We start from the raw sequence: 17,454 nt of genomic DNA, 5'->3' as shown, positions 1-17,454 counted from the left end.
AAAAAAGAAAAAACAGAAAAAAAAGAAAGGGGACCCAAATACAGGGCCCACAACTACAGCCACCTGACTTTTGACAAAGTTACCAAAATATGCATTGAAGAAAAGACAGCTTCTTCAACAAACAGTGCTGGTAAGCATAGCTACTTGCATGAAGAAGAATAAAAACTAAACCTGTATGTCTAACCTTCCACAAACATCAATTTGTTAGTTCCTAGCACCCACATGGTAGCTCAGGGCTATCTATAACTCTGGTTTCAGGGACTCCAATGCTTTCCTCTGTCCCCACAGGGTAACATATATACAGGCAAAATACTCATACACATAAAATCAATATGTCTATTTTTTAAATTGACCACAAAACTAAATAGAGAGCTCTCAAAAGAAAAAATAGAAATGGCTAATAAGCATTTTAAAAATATTCAGCTGGGCAGTGGTGGCACACACCTTTAATCCCAGTACTTGGGAGGCAGAGGCGGGTGGATTTCTGAGTTCGAGGCCAGCCTGGTCTACAGAGTGAGTTCCAGGACAGCCAGGGCTACACAGAGAAACCCTGTCTTGAAAAACAAAACAAACAAACAAACAAACAAATTTAATAGCCAGATAATACTCAGGGAAATACAAATAAAAACTACTGATTCCAGTCCACCCAGTCAGAATGGCTACCATCGAGAAAACAAATGACAACAAATGTTTTGGAGGATGTGTGGAAACGGGAATGTTCTCCAAGTTGCTGGGAGTGTAAATTGGCGCAGTCTCTATGGAAATCAGTGTGGAGATTGTTCGAAAAACTAAAAATAAATGTACCATATGATCCAGCTATACCACTCCTGGGCATACACCCAACGGCCTCTATCCTCCTACAGAGACACCTGCACATCGTGCTCACTGCTGCTTTATTCATGGTATCTGGGAAATGGAGCCAGCCTAAAGGCCTAAACTGATAAATGGATAATGGGAATGTGGTATAAACACACAATGGAATTGTATCCAGACATAACAAAAAAATGAAACAATTTGCAGGAAAATAGATGAAGCTGGAAAGTACTAAGTGACATAACAAGACTAAGTCTCATGTTTTCATCCATATGTCCATCCTAGCTTCGAATTTTACAGTTTGACTGTTCAGTTGGAGTGTCTGTAGAAGTCAGGATGCTACAAAGTGCCCATGTAAGCGGGAGATGAGGCCTTAATGGGGTGAAGAGAGATTCAAACACACAATATGAAAGCAGAAGAGGAAGAAACTGAGAATCAAAGCTTTAAGTGGATAAGATGGAGTGGTGACAGAACAAAGCACTGAGACTGGGCTAGCATATAAGAAAACTCTTCTGGAAACACACACATATGCACATATATGTATACACACACATACATATATATATATACACACATAAATGTATATATGTATATATAATGTTAACTCCTTAAATATATGTATAGATATAAAGAGTCTGAACACAGGTACTCAGAATGGGTAGACAATATTTCCCATAGTAAACATGTGTTATTAAGTGAAATTTCATTGCCAGGCTTGGGTCAAGGAGCCCCCCCCCCCCCCACACACACACATACACACACACACTGGTACTGTTGTTGCTCTTGGTTGCCTATCATAAGATGGTAAACCTTTATTTATCATAAATAGGTTATCATAAGATGGTAACCTATTGCTAAAGGCACAACTTATTTTGGTTATGGAACACAGAAAAATTGAATTGGAACTGAGCTGAAAATTTCCTCCCCACTGCCTAGCTTTCACAGAGCTGGAAGATGCTGTACAGGGTGCTGGGACAGGTGGCTCAGTAGTTAAGAGCATGTACTATTCTTGCTAAGGATGTTGGTTCAGTTTCCAGCAGCCAAACCAAGCAGTTCACAATTCTAATTCCAGTTCCAAGGATTCTGAGTGATATCTCTGTAGGTATCTGCATTCATATATACACTCTCCCGTCACATATGCTTTAAAACCAAAAAAAAAAAAAAAAATCTAAAATTAAAATAAGCACTCACTGTAGCCAGATTGGCCTGGAGTATAAAGCTACTCTCTTCCCTTAGCCCCTGATTGTGGGGATGATGGGTACCAGATGCCTCACCAGCCACCAACAATTTTTTTTTAAAAGATTTTTATATATGAGTACACTGTAGCTATCTTCAGACACACCAGAAGAGGGCATCAGATCTCATTACAGATGGTTGTGAGCCACCATATGGTTGCTGGGATTTGAACTCAAGACCTCTGGAAGTGCAGTCAGTGCTCTTAACCAATGAGCCATCTCTCCAGCCCCCCCCCCCCCTTTTTTTTTGCCACCAACAATTTTTAAGGACTTACATTTTTATCTATTCTAAATACTGTTTATTGTAGTTTTCCCAGTAGCTATAAAGTGGAAACTTCCATGACTAATGTACATGGTTTCATGTATCATTGGAGTAATCTGTGTAATCTTCTTTGAAGAAATGTCTTATTTGTCATGGAAGAACATTGTAAGAATCTAGGTCACCGGGAGGTGGTGGCGCACGCCTTTAATCCCAGCACTTGGGAGGCAGAGGCAGGCGGATTTCTGAGTTCGAGGCCAGCCTGGTCTACAGAGTGAGTTCCAGGACAGCCAGGGCTACACAGAGAAACCCTGTCTTGAAACCCCCCCCCCCCCCAAAAAAAGGCCAAAACCACCATTATGAAACTGTGCTCAAAACCAAAAATTTTTATTTTAGTGTTTGACTAGTTTTAAGCTTTTCATCTCTAGTACAGGCACTCCATAACCATGTAGCTAGAGATTCAACAGTTAGAAGCCTCGGAACTGGATCTACACTTGCATGGTGTGGCTCCTGTACAAGAGCTCAAAGTACTTCTAACTGCTGAGCCTTTCTCCACCCTCACTGCTAAATGTGGATATATTCAAGTCTTGTACATTTGTAAGAAATTCCCTGTTGAAACAGAATTTGACTAAAACACGCAGTCTTTAGCTGCAGTTTAATCCCACACCTCCTCATATCCACTCTGTAAGTAATAAAGATTTACCTCTAGTCATCCATAGAAGAGCTCTTCCTGTTTTTGTGTGAGCTTCATGTAACTGCACTCAGTATCAACAAGAACGTACAAAAGTAAGGAAACTGGTTAAAAAAACCCATCCAACTTGAAAAGCATAACTAAGTGCAAAAAAAGTGGTTTTTTAGTGCTGTGGTGGGGATTGAACTGAGGGGCCTTTATTCGGGCAAGTGCTGGTACACTAACCTCCAGGCTCCAGAATTACTGAAAATATAATTTTATGGCATTATTACCTATTAAAAATTAGAAATATTACATGTAATTTATAAAGTATAATTCCTAAGTATCAGAAAACTATTAACATCTTGATGTTACATAAAACCACCTTAAACTGAACTGAACTATTACATGGCAAGACATCCTGCAGCAGCTTCAGTCTCTCATATAAAGAAGACAATGCTAAAGAGTAAAGACCAAGTGTTGATTGGACCTTTTCAGTCAATACATCCTTTATTAACACAATGTACCATTTGCTGTTCCATATACAAATTTGCCTAGTGTGTTGCAATTTTAATGTGAATTTAAGGTTATCTCTGGACCTAACACAAGAGTAGCCTACAAAAACTGTCTCAAGCTAACTTTATTTCTAGCTACTGTCTTTTGACCTTTAATTAGAGCTGATAGAAAGAGCAGATATGTTAGCTAGAGGGCCTTGTCATAGCAGCACTACCACTGAGCTCCAAAGACTTGCAGCCGGAAACAATTCCTGTACTTTCATCACAACTGTACTAAGCTGCATGCCAGCATGCCTTGAAACATTACTAAAAATAACCAGTCTACATGTAACCATTTCCTGTATGCTGGAAAGTAATATGTGGACTTTTTTTTAAGAAGTTATGATTTCTGCAGCTTCCAGTCCTGGGAAGAATGCTATAGGCTTGCAGATGGACCCGTGACAGCCACTGGAGGCAACCATATCCCACCATCCCATTCACTTCAGTGCTCTCCTGTGCCAAGGTAGTAATCTAGCCAACTTATTCAGATGCTTTGTCTGCTCAGTTTAAAGGCTGACTGTGACTTCAGAAGACCCATGGTTGTTAGTATGGTTGGCTAGACGATGCTAGAAGGGCAGCTCTGGTGGTAACTGAGCATTACAGGGCTCACATGCCTCCATTACTATGTTTATAGTATTCCAGTAATGGAGGAACAGTAGTCTAGATCAAGCTCACCAAGTAGTGTAGGGCACTTTAACATCATACAAGTGTCACCCCAAGAGACCATGAAGAAAAAATTCAAACTTAAACCCTGACACGAGAAGTCATACTTCAGAATGGTCAAACACAATGCACAGGACTCTTAAACCATCATTTTCTTGACTAGACAGCGACAAGTCAGTTACTATTCTAAAAGATACCTGGTTAGCTTCCAAAATTGCTTTTAAATAAAGTATTTGAATTGTGACAATAAACAAAACACAAGATGCACTTAAACAATACTGCAGTTTATCAAAAAAGACATAAGAAATTTCAACTCTTTTTCTTTGAGTTACAAAAATCAAGGTTTGGCTAAGTTATAAACATGTTTTCCATGTAATTATTTGCATAACTCTAGTAATGTTCAGTGGCTTAAGATCAGAACTGGTTCTTAAAGAAAACACTAAAACATAAAAAGCCCCTGTATTTAACTGTTGAATATTCATTTAAGCTTACATTCCAGGATTTGCTATATCACTTATAATTTTAAAGGTCACATCCACCTAGAAACTGGCATTATTTATTTTTTGGCTTGTGAGACATCCTTATTTTGTTGATGTAGCAAACAAATTTCAACTCTGCTATGCAAATGACAGCAATTAACTTTAGAGTTCAATTTCATACAGGCAACATGCTATGTGAAAAAATTACTAACTGAACTACAGGTATTAAATACTGAAAAAAAAATTAACAGTTTATTATAATTTATTTTATTTAACAATCTAGGAAGTTCGCAGCCATCAGCAGTTCCAGTGCAATTTCAGGTGCAATTGGGAATTCAGGAATTTCAGTGGAGCTGTTAGTATAGCGGACCTTGTAGGTGAAATACATGCACACTTTCGATAGCACATGTGAAGGGATCTCTCTAAAATTGACCTCGTTGGTTTCATTCTCGGCAAACTGACCTGCAAAACAGAAGAGTTCCGTAGTTAGGGCTGCACAGTACCTTTTCTTGTCCAACTCCTTCAGAATGTGATTATACTTGAAGGTAAAGTCTTTCATTTAAATTATTAAGTCTCTAGGATAGGAGAACAGTACAACTGGCATCCTCATCATAAGAGACTAGACACAGCAGAGAGAAGAGAATGTGAAGAGAGAGGCCATTATTCAAAGGCCCAGGATGGAGACTAACCAACACTGCCAAGTCTCTAAAGTTTGACACTTTAGATGTGAGAAAAGTTCTCTAAGCTATGTGGTACAACCCTTTAAAACTGTCTCTCTAACAGAGCAACTAGGTGCAATGTCACGTGCCTGTAACCTGCACTTAAGCTAAGCAGGACCACGGATCTGAGGCTGGCTAAATCTAGGCTCAAAAAATAAAACCAATCACAGTAATGTGATTTCCTTGTAAGACACCTTTCTGAACTAAGGCTATATGAAGCAGTTTTCCATTAGTGCCTCAAAATGTCTTGACAATATACATATTATTTATAGCATTGGCCTTAACTCAAATAGAGACAATGTTCTTTTCTTAAACAGGGTTTCACTACTGTGTAGCCTTGTCTGCCCTGGAAGTCACTCTGTAGATCAGAGATTGGCCTGTCTGCCTCCTGGGTGTTGGGTTTAAAGGCACAGATCACCACCCAGCAAGAGAATGCAGCATTCAAGGTTCCAATTGCCTTTAGTTAGAAGTGAGGCATGAGAAACAAGTAGGATTCTGAGGTTCTAAGTAAATTTTACTTGGCTAATAGTTAAAATGTTTTCTTGAATATATGTAGGCAATACATCAACAATAGCATTTATAAAATCAACTATCTTAAAGATTACAGTTTAATAACAGCATTTAGTTCTTAATTGTGTACCCTCACACCCCATCTAGTAGTTCCAAGACATTTCATCATGCTAAAGAGCCTCAGCTCCCTTTGTAAAGGGCCTTACTGTGTAGCTCTGGCTATCCTGGAACAGAGGTCTGTCTACTCTGCCTCCTGGGTGCTGAGATTACAGGTGTGTGCTACTTCAAAGGTGGAGGAGGGAAGATCATGAGTGTGCACGTACTAGAATCTTGAATACATGCAAATGGCCAGCAAATGCATGAATTGGTGTTCAATATCAGTAGTTACTAAAAAAGTACAAATAAAATATATACAGCTAGCAATGAGCTGAGAGCAGAGAACCAGTTTAGCACCGGAATGTACTCTTGTTGTAGAGTCTGGGTTTGGTTCCCAGCACTCACTTGGCACAACCACCTATGACTCTGATTCTAGGGATGATGCCATCTTCTGGCCCCACAAGCTTTTTACATGTGATACACATAAACTGATACAGATTCATACTACACATACACATAGATATAATAAACCCAAAGAAAAGACAAATCCCAGTCCAGGTATTTTATAAACTGGAAGACTAGTATGTTATCAACAACAAAAAAGATAGATACACAAACACAATGAACGTGTCCAACCAGTTCCTCAGAGCAACAGAACAGAACTGAAAGCTGGTATTTTAAACAGACACTTACACATGCTTGTGTCTGCACTGTTTATGGTAGCTAAAAGACACAAAATGTTCTATCAACTATGATAAGCAGAGAAACACAATGGAGCCTATTCCTAACAGAATGTCAAATACTGTATGGATTACAGAATAGGGAAGACAGAAAACAGACTGGGCACAGATAAAGCTGAATGGGTTTCCTTTTTTCTGGAGAAATAAATTATTTTTAGAGCTAGATACTAGTAATGGTTGTGTATGATATAAATGTAATAATTGCTGCTGATTTGTATGCTTTGAATTATTTTGGAAGTTGGAAAATATTTAAAGAATGGTAAAAGCAGAGCCAAGAGTGGTTTGCATGTATGTGTTTGCTTTCTTCCTCTTTTTGCCCAGTGCTAATACAAGGTACCTGTTTTGTTGTCTTTAAACATAGATTCTGGAGAGCCTAACTCAGGTCCATATGCCTGTGGCTACCTTATGTCTCCTGTACATTTTTTCTTTTGAGAAATGTCTCATTTTGTTGCCCATGCTAACCTAAAACTCCTAGGCTAGAAGCAATCCTTCCAAAGCACAGCCTCAAGCAGCTGAGACTAGAGGCATGTACCATTGCAATTACTTTCATGTGCCATGCATATCTCACTTGAAATATATTAAACATTAAAAGGCCATATGAAGGAAAAGACATCATATTTACCTACCTGGACCACTCAACATGGCCTTTATTGTTCCTGATGTTAATGCATGTTCTCGTTTTACAATGAATTCATGGCCATCGGAAGATATTAATTTCACATACATAGCATCAGGGCCTTCACAGCCACCGTAGTTTTTTTCCTCTCCATCTAAGATAAAGCAATAAAATAACTTTAATCATGGGCCCGGGCTTAGCAGCAGAGCATGTTCTTAGCATAGGTTTGACTGCTCAGTGTGGAAAAGAAAAAAAATCACATTAAAGGTGAGGACAAGTTTGTAGCTGCTACTCTACTGATGCCACTATTGCCACTGTGCTAGCTTCAACTACAGGTTTTTTTTTTTTTTGGTTTTTTGAGACAGGGTTTCTCTGTGTAGCCCTGGCTGTCCTGGAACTCACTCTGTAGACCAGGCTGGCCTTGAACTCAGAAATCTGCCTGCCTCTGCCTCCCAAGTGCTGGGATTAAAGGCGTGCGCCACCACCACCCAGCTCAACTACAGTTTAATGCTGGGGATAAAAAAATTAATGTACAATGTAATATGTAATAACAATACATACTTTTATATACCCAAGGTTTTTTCTCACATCTTTTGTAAATACTTTTACTGTTACCATTATATAAAAGCATTTTAAAAATCCTATTCTGAAATTGTAGGAAGCTCTATAATGTAGAAAGATGAAGATGATTGTTCTGTATCTACTCAAAAATCGCTACACAAAGATTAAAATCACCATTTCTGTTAAACATGTTTCATCTGAATCTAAACCCATGTAAACAAGACAAATTTCAGTCTTTAAACAAGTAGCTAACTCTCAAATGCATGAGTTTCCTCACTTTTCTCACGCCTGAAAAACTAGAAAACTATTAAAACAGTAAAGACACAAGTTAATGTAACAAATGATACTTGCTTACACTTAGATTTATAGAGTAAAGCTGGTGGTCTGGAGACATGACTCAGTGGTTAAGAGCTCTGGCTGCTTTTCCAGAGGTCATGAGTTGAATTCAGCAACACCATGGTGGCTTACAACCATCTGTAATGTGATCTGATGCCCTTTTCTGGCATGCAGGTGTACATGCAGATAGAACACTCGTTTCATAAAATAAATAAATCTTTAAAAAGTAAACCTACTGAAGAACAATATTAAAACATTGGGAAATGTGAAAAGTAAATAAAATACTCAAGGGGATGCAAGCTGTATCTATCCAGTGAAGTAACAGCAAAATGTTGGGACAAGCCTCCAAAAACTTTAAAAACAATTTTGTGTATAATCATGTAAGTGCACTGGTGTGTAGTGCTACAGAGCATATAGAGGCCTGAAGGCAACCATAGCTGTTGGCCTTGCCTTTCATTTTGAGAAAGTATTTCTGCTGTCCATCACTGCATACTTGGAGCTAGCCTGTATGTTTCCAAAGTCTTCTGTTTCAGCACTGGGATAACAATTAACACTACTGCCTGGGGTCCGGGTACTCTCAAGCCATGCCCTTTGGAAACACACACCAGTGCACTTACAAGGTTTACTTTTTTAAAGATTTATTTTATTGTTACTGTGTATTATTATCTTACATACAGAGTAACAAACTATTCATGTAAACATTAATTTCACTTTGGCCATTTTCTTATGGTGAGTTTCAAAGCCACCCCTTGGTATGGATATGTTCAAGTGCTTATCTGTGCAATAGTCATGTGGGTAGGCTCACAGGTGCCCTTAGTTGAGAGAAAAAAACCAGCTACCAGTAATTTAAACACAAAATCACTTCTGTACAACTTACCCATTATGTTCTTATAAAATTCTTTTTGATCCCAGAGGAAATTTAGTAGTTTCCTGGAAAAAAAAGACACTAGAATTAACAGGTGCATTTTCATTTCCCACACATTCCTATTTACTATGATACTGACACTAATCATTTCAGGACTCTTCCCTCCTTATAGAAGGTCCTGATTCCAGCATGCTCTCAGAACTTCAGTTGGGGCATCAGAAGTCCAGAAATTCTGGTTATTTAAAACTGGTTTGTCAAGGATAGTAGTACAGCTCAGGGGAATGTGAATATGCAAAAAGCTCTGGGTGTCAAATCCTGATGGTATGGGATCCCATGGTACCAGCCTTAAAAAAAAAAAAAGTATAAATGCAGCTAACTAGGCAGAGTGGCGAGGATTGCTAGTTTATTAGACAGGTTGGTCTATAGAGGGAAACTTTCCAAATCAAAAGCAAATCAAAAGCAAAGCAAAGCAAAGCAAAGCCAAAGTCCTGCCTTCAATTCCAGAGTTAACACACACAATTGATTGATGGTGCCAGTGCTCACAGTTGTAAAGTGACATGTCAAGAATACAACATGTGAAAAAGCTATGCTCATCAAAAAATGCACATGTGGGCTGGAGAAATGGCTCAGTGGGTAAGAACACTGGCTGTTCAGCCAGGTGCTGAGTTCAATTTCCAGCAACCACATGGTGGCTTACAACCATCTGTAATGGGATCTGATGCCCTCTTCTGGCGTGTCTGAAGACAGCTACAGTATACTCAAATATTTTTTAACAATTAGAGGAGGAAATAAGGATTTACAAAAAATGCACATGTAAAACACAAACTAAAATCTCTAAACTCAAAGAACCAAAAACCACATTTCAAAACGTTCTAGATCACTTTTCCTGCTGAGAATCTGAACTGTGGGTCCTGTTGTCAGAAAACTAGTGTTTTCCCCCTGGCTTCTAAATGGTGGCTTTTAAATTCTTTAATAATTTGTATAACTTCTAATATGAGATAAAGGAGAGAAAAGGCCTACCCTGGCAAAGCCAATACCTTGTAGGCTTACTCACTGGTGATTACTGTAGTAATTAATTCCCTTACCTTTCAGATAAACATCTTCTGTAAAAATAAGTCTCCCAAGAGTATCATTTCTCTAGAGATCAGGAAACTTGTGGCTTCTACTACTTAAGTGACTGTATTATGGTTTAAAGCCTGATAAATTTATTTTTATTTTTTTATTTTTTATTTTTTTTATTTTTATTTTATTTCATTTTATTTATTTTATTTTTTTTTTGTTTTTTTGGTTTTTCATGGCAGGGCTTCTCTGTGTAGCCCTGCCTCCTGCAACTTGCTTAGACCAGGATGGCATCAAACTCAAGAGATTTGCCTGCCTCTGCCTTCCTAATGTTGAGATTAAAGGCATGTAGGGCACCGCCACGGTCCAGCTTTTGGCTCCTTTTTGTTTGTATTTTGTTTTATAACTTTTTCTTTCTTATTTATTTATTTGACATACAATTTCTTTCTGTAGCCCTGGCTGTTCTGAAACTGGCTTGGTAGACCAGGCTGCAGAGACTCAGCTACCTCTGCCTCTCAATGATTTTTTTTTTTAAATTTATATGCACTAATGTTTTGGCTGCATGTATGTCTGTAGAGGGGTGTCAGATCCCCTGGAACTAAAATTACAGAGAGTTGTAAGCTGCCATGTGGATGCCTGGAATTGAACCCAGGTCCTCTGAAATAGTGGCAAGTTTTTAAGAGCACTGAGTAATCTCTCTAGCCAAAAATTTACAATTTTTTTTTTTTTTTTAAAAAGACAGGCTTTCTCCATAAAAGAGTCCTGGTTGTCCTGAACTTGCTCTGTAGAACACACCCTTGACCTCAAAGAGATTCAACTGTTCTTGCCTCCAAAGTGCTGGGACTAAAGGCAAATATCACCACACCCAGCTTTAATTTGGCCTTAAATTGCTTGTTTAAAAAAAAAAAAAAAAAAAAAAAAAAAAAAAAAAAAAAAAAAAACCTAGTTCCACGTGAATTACATTTGTTTTTTTTAAGCTGATGACATAAATCCTTGGGTGGTTCTCTAAAAATTAAAAAACTATTTCATGTCTCTTTGTAATAAAAGGCAGATGAAAATTCTATCAAAACCATTGTATTTATATATTCTCGTTTCATTTTAAAAGTGAAAAAATTTAGAAATCCTTGAAGTACAAGAACTTCAAGTGTCAACTTTTCTATCTAGATACTCTCCATAGTAAAAACACCTTGGTTGTTAGTAAACTAGCTGTAGCTAAGCGACCATGCAAAGACTCATCTCAGAAGGCCTTTGGGACTTAATGTAGTAAATCAGGGACAGCACGTAGGCAATATGAAATTTAAAGGAGTAGGAGTCCTACCACCATCAACATAATTTAAAAGATGACATATGGTTAAGTGTGTAGCTCAAATATCCAGAAACTCACATTGAGACAAATCTTGGTTTAAACCGACATAATCCACATGTAACTTCTACCTATAGGAAGGGCTGAGACTATGGCACTAATACAATTACTTACATGGCAATGCTCTTACAATCTTAATAGTTTTAGACAGAGCTGGGTGTGGTGGTATACACCTGTAATCCCACTCAGGATGCTAAAGCAGAGTTTGAGGCCAACCTAGTAGACCAAAACCAAACCAGAATCAACAAGAACACCAGATAGACTGTCAATAATGAGATTCTTTGGATAAGTTAGCTGTTCCAAGAAAGTAAATGGGTGGCTACAGAAAATGAGTTACGTGTGACAAGACCAACTTGAAGAGAGATCAAGGAACAATGAATTCCCACATCAGCCTGGGAGCTCCTCAAGAATGTACAACAATTAAGTGTGGTTGAAAACCAGTTTAGAAATCTACCCACCTCACAATGTGGTCCTATGTACAGGAGATGGAACACAAAGATTCTAACCTCAAGGTAGGGACAGACCCAGCTTCATGGAGGTTAATGAAATCCTAGCTCTTGAGATGGAAACAGAATTACCAAGAGTTCAAGGTCTGCCAAGAGCACACTGAGTTATTAGGCCAACAACCACCCCCACCCAAAAGGGTTCTGTAGGTGTGTGTCTATCAGAAAACCAAACTGTATGATGGAAGAAGTTCTATGGGGAAATAAAGCAGAGCAAGGTAGGCAGGGAATGAAAACCGGAAAGAGGTTGTATTTCAAGGTTGTGAAGATAAGCCACTGGACAGAAGTCTGAAGGGAGTGAGGCAGTGAGGCTTGGATATATGGCCCAAGACCCCTTTAAGAGGGAGAACAAGACGTCCAGGAGAAAAGGGGGAAGAAGAGACCAGAGATTAGGCAATTGGGTCTTATCAAACACAATAGCGATTGACCAGGAACACAAGTTGTGTGAGACAGGAGCAGTGACTGCTCTTCCCCAGAACCCGAATTGATTTCTATCACCCACAAAGCAACTTAAAATTGTTAGTAGCTACACATAATAGGTTTTAAAAAAAAAAGGTAATTCTGGTAGAGCTGGAGAGGTGGCTCAGCACATACAGCATTTACAGGACCTGAGTCTGGTTCCCAGTACCCACAGCAGTTGGCTCACAGGCATGTGCAACTCCAACTCCAGGGGATAGGATGCCCTCTGAGCAATGCAGGCACCTGCACTCATAGACTCATAGACTCACAAACCAACTTAAAAGAATCTCAAAATTATCAGTCTGTAAAGTCTGTTACAACTATCTCATAAGCCAGTCACAGACAAGATAGAAACTAATGAATATGGCTATGTTCCTGCAAAACCTAGAAAGACCAATTACAAACTAGCTCTCTTCTAGGTTTTTTAACCTACACAGGTTTTCTGTGTAGCCCTGGCTGTCCTGGAACTCGCTCTGTAGACCAGGCTGGCTTTGAACAAAAGAGAGTGGCCTGCCTCTGGATTTTTGTTCAACTACTCATAAACTGTAAAATCTGGGCTTGTGAGTGGTGTACTCACATAGCTGAGTGGTGTACTTGCATAGCATGTCCAAGGTCCTGGGTTAAATTCTTGGCAGCAAAGAAAAATATCCTATAATTCTCAGTTCAAGTAGGTTCTTTAAGAAACTAAAAATGTATATAGTATTTTGATTGAATTATATATGTGTGTTATGTGCATTCAAGAGCCTAAAAGAAGCCTAAAGAAGCCAGAAGAGGGGTCAGATCCCCTACAATGGTTTTAAGCACCTACATGGCAGTTCCCAACTGTCCTAACTCCCATTCCAGGGGATCTGACTCTCTTCTAACTTCTGTGAAAACTAAAACATATATGCAGACAGAACACTCATACACATAAAAGTAATCATTCAATAACTTAAAGGTCCATGTTCCAAACCCTGTCTTCATTCTAGCACCAATCTTCAAGAGGCCCCTCCCCCTTCTGAGCTAGGTCTTGGCTGTCCTTGCACTATGTAGATTAAACATCCCTAAACTCGATATCCTATCTCTGTTGGGATGAAAAGTGTATAAGAGTCAGGCAGTGGTGGCATTGCCTTTAATCCCAGCACTTGGGAGACAAAGGCAGGGAAATTTCTGAAGCCAGCCTGGTCTACAGAGTGAGTTTCAGGAAAGCCAGGGCTACACAGAGAAACCCTGTCTCAAAACAAAAACAAAAGTGTGTGAGGCTTTGAAGAGGCTCAAACAAAGTACAGGTCTAAAATCCTAACAAGTGGAAAGCAGAGAGAGAAGAACCAGTTCAAATGCCTGCCTGGTCTACCAAGGTAATTTGCCCAAACATTAAAAAAGCAGTACCTTAAATTTTACCTGTTTTCTTTTATCACACAATCTAACACCACTTATTTGATACCCTCCAATTTAAATATTTAAATATCTAATATTCAAAAGATACAATTCCAGTTTTCCTCCCTAGCTCTATACCTACTGAGTGCCAGTCAGAAACATCTAATGTCTTCATACACCAGGCTGCCCTCAAACTCCACCTATGTGATTAAGGCATGTGCATGCTCTGAATGTCTTAATGACTTATCAAGTTAAGTCCCACAAAGATCTTCTGATAACCTTGTCAGAAACCAATGTTCCCTTTCAGTCTTCTGATTTCAGTAAATGGCACTAAGGTTCACAAGGTGATTAAAGCAAAAATGATTTTTTTTCCTGTTCCAGGAATGAAAGACAGAAGCTATTTGGCTTCAAATTATACTTCAAATCAGATGGCTTTCTACTTATTTCAACTTTATATCTTTAGATCATGCCAACAGTATTTTAAGTGAATTTTTTTTTAAAGCTACTACTACAACACCTGAGCATGGTGGTGTACACCTTAAACCCCAGCACTCAGGGGGCAGAGGTAGTTGGATCTGAGTTCTGTCTGGGCTAGCTTGGTTTACAAAGTGAGTGCCAGGTCAGCCAGAGCTATAACCTTATCTGGCACATGTTCCAAACATGTCTCTTTGGAAGTTCTTGAATAGGTCAAGTTCCCTCACACTACCAGTCCTTGCTTTTGCAGTAGTGACTGCTGTCTGAAGCTCTTCCTTGAACTCTCCCCATTATGTTTCTAGTTCAAACATCAAATCCCAGGGGTGTTTTCCAGACCAAGATCTTATCTGTTATCTTATCCCTGATTTTGCTATATTCCCTCCCCCAATTTTCTTTTTTATGGGAGGGAGGGTCAACAGGGCTTCACTGGAACTCTTGGCTATCCTGTGCCTGCTCAAGCCTCCTGAATACCCTGAATAAAGGTTTACAGGCTTATGTCTGTCTCTACATACTGCCGACCTAAAACTGTGCGTGTATGTATCTGCATGAATATCTTTATTAACATTATTAACATATCAAAGCATACAAAGACTTTTCTGCTTACATTCCAATCTGACATATACCTCCCCCCAATCTTCCCTGAAGCACGAACATCTGCACAATTTCTTAAGTATATACAACTAGCACTCTGCGTCTATACCACTGCCTATTCACACTTAGGCAATCTCGTAATGAAGCAGATTCTCTCCATTTGAAATAGATTTAATCTGGGCGTGGTGGTGCATGCCTTCAATCCCAGTGCTTGGGAGGCAGAGATAGGAGGCCATGCAAATCTACATGGTTGAGTTTCAGACCAGCAAGGCTACATACATGTCTCAAAAAAGGAAATGGATGTTTATTTTTTTTTTAAAATAGCATTATGAGGTAATAAACCAACATTTTTTTTGTGTGGTACTGGAGAACCAGCCTAGGGTCTCTGGACATTAGGCAAACATGCTACAAGTTTAGGCCCAGTCTGGCAGTTATTAGAGAAATATCATGAAAGATGAGAAGCCATTTATAAATTAAACAGGGGGATGAAGATATGGAGTGGTGGCACTCAAGAGTGCTGACTCAGTGTAGTTGAGGTCCAAGGTTAATCCTAGCACGTTGAAAAGAGGACAGGCATGGTGGTCCACACCTTTAAAACTAACAACTGAGAGACAGGCTAGTTGGCCCTCACCTTTAAAACTAACAGTCATTAGACCAGAGGCATTTACATAAGTGTGACTACCATGTCATCCTAGAGTACTCAAAAAAATTGACAAATAGAAATATAGAAATCCCAAATTACTACAAATTAAAAAACAAATATCCATGATGTAAAACCACAGCAACTTCCGAATCACTTAAGATTAAATCCACTTGTGAACTTCGACAGCTCGGTAACACATTATAATGTAAACAAAATCAGGCATTTACCATCTTAGTTTCAATTTGGAAACTAAAAAGCAGACCTGGTATTTCAAATCAAGTTGTAAAACTATTTCAATTGCTTTCCTACACTAGAAAGTGCGGGAGTGGGCATGCCTGCACAAACTTCATGCTCACAAAACTAGAGATTTCAGTTCCCTAAGGCAAACTAAATGGACACTGTACCTGGCGCTAGATACCTCTTTTCAGGCAAAAGTGAGGTAGATAGATGAGCCAATGTACCCAGACAGGCAGAGAGTACCCAAGTTGTTCAGAGCGTAAACTTTTTTTTTTCGAGGTCCTATAGCTTAAAGGGGAGAGGGCTCTCTCCTGGGACTAGCTACTGATTTCAACAGTCAAACAAATATAAGCGCACATGAGGCAGGCAAAAAGGAAAAGCGACTGGGCTGCCATGCTCTTAACTCCACCCTCCCCGAGCTCTGCCTGGAGAAGGCCCGGCTCGCCCACACCTCCTGTCCTGCCTCCCCTTTCCAAAGCCACCAAACTGAGCTAGTTAAGGTCCCGCCAAACTCCTCTCCCCTCCCCCAAGTGAGGAGCTGGGGAGGCCGGAGAGGCTCAGAGCTTCCGTTCCTTCCCCGCCCAGACGGGAACGGGTGAGCAGAGGGATAACTAAAACGCCCAGTCCCAGCCGCACTAACTCTCCGAGCGAAATCAGAACCCGGTCCCCAGCACAGCCCAACACTCACTAGCCAGTCCCGCAGCCACCGCAGCCGTAACCCCACGTACCGCCACAGCCCCTATTCAGGGCCGCCCCCCCCCAACCCCCAGCCGCCTACCCCCGTGGGTTCCGGGGCACAGGAAGGAATTACTTCCGTCGCGTCACAGCCGCTTTCTGCAACGCGCGGGAGATTGGTACCTGGCGAGGCCGAGACGCGGTTCGCTAGTAACTTGAGTCCAAAGGAAGTGCGTTGTGTTCAGTAAAACGGGTCAATTTAAGAGACATCGCCACCAAATCCCAACCAATGAGATGCTAGGACTTCTGGATTCCCAGAATGCAGCGTCATCCGGATCCAATTTCTGCCGCGAAAGCTGAACCAGCAAAGCAGCAATGCATTCTGGGATATGTAGTTTCTTACAAGGTTACGTCCAGCTTTTGGTCCGAAGTGACACTGCATCTTGGGACTTGTGGTTTTCCGTGTAGTGTTGAAATTTTTGGTGGCCTTAAAGATTGTCTCCGCCTCTTTGTTTAAAGTAATACACATCAACTAGCATCCTAACAAGCTCACAATGTGTTTGCCTCATTTCCTCTCTTCCTGGTATAGGTCAGTGTTGACTGAAAATACGCCACACCTACCCGTCCAGATCTCGCTGCCTATCACCATTACTTCAGTCGGGGGCCCATTATTTCTGCTCCTCAATTCCCCAGTTCCATGCCCCCCTCAACCAAACCTTTTCATTGGCTTTCCCGTGGTTACCTAGACACCGTTCCTAGAAAGCTGAAAAACAGTTCAGTTAGGTTTCCTCTTCTGTTTTCATGGAGTGGGCTTAAAAAAACCGTAGATTCAAGATACTTAGTTACTCAACCAACCTCAGCTGTGTAATAGTATCCCACAAAAGGAAGTATGTATGTGCAATTTGGAATTTCTGGAACTAAGGATAGCTTCTCAAAGGATTTTGTTCTTCAGTTTTTGAGACGGTATTTCAGTGTTAC

The 17,454-nt window shown here is 39.9% G+C and overlaps 1 protein-coding gene across 4 annotated transcripts; it reads right to left on the bottom strand.

Annotated features, from left to right (window-relative positions):
* Nucleotides 1-3,457: 3,457 nt before the first annotated feature.
* Nucleotides 3,458-16,784, bottom strand: Eloc (elongin C). Of its 4 annotated transcripts, none has more exons than XM_076924302.1 (4): nucleotides 16,660-16,784; nucleotides 9,129-9,181; nucleotides 7,365-7,508; nucleotides 3,458-5,135 (listed from the first exon to the last, which is right to left on the bottom strand). In XM_076924302.1, exons 2-4 carry the CDS (start codon nucleotides 9,130-9,132, stop codon nucleotides 4,945-4,947), a joined length of 339 nt encoding a protein of 112 aa, XP_076780417.1. In that variant the 5' UTR covers nucleotides 9,133-9,181; nucleotides 16,660-16,784; the 3' UTR covers nucleotides 3,458-4,944. The 4 variants fall into 4 exon arrangements, with proteins under 4 accessions (XP_076780417.1, XP_076780419.1, XP_076780416.1 ...); XM_076924304.1 differs by lacking the exon at nucleotides 16,660-16,784 and adding an exon at nucleotides 16,580-16,655; XM_076924301.1 differs by lacking the exon at nucleotides 16,660-16,784 and adding an exon at nucleotides 16,490-16,581.
* Between the last annotated feature and the right edge of the window lie 670 nt (nucleotides 16,785-17,454).

Source organism: Arvicanthis niloticus, chromosome 25 (assembly GCF_011762505.2).
Source record: "Arvicanthis niloticus isolate mArvNil1 chromosome 25, mArvNil1.pat.X, whole genome shotgun sequence".
Taxonomy (NCBI): domain Eukaryota; kingdom Metazoa; phylum Chordata; class Mammalia; order Rodentia; family Muridae; genus Arvicanthis; species Arvicanthis niloticus.
Note: the sequence above shows the minus strand (reverse complement) of the source record. Positions and strands in the feature narration are given on the sequence as shown.

Coding starts and splice junctions, on each gene's coding strand:
- Eloc (XM_076924302.1), bottom strand. Junction 5,136..7,364: donor GGCCATGTTGAGTGGTCCAG/GTAGGTAAATAT, acceptor TCTGTTTTGCAG/GTCAGTTTGCCGAGAATGAA.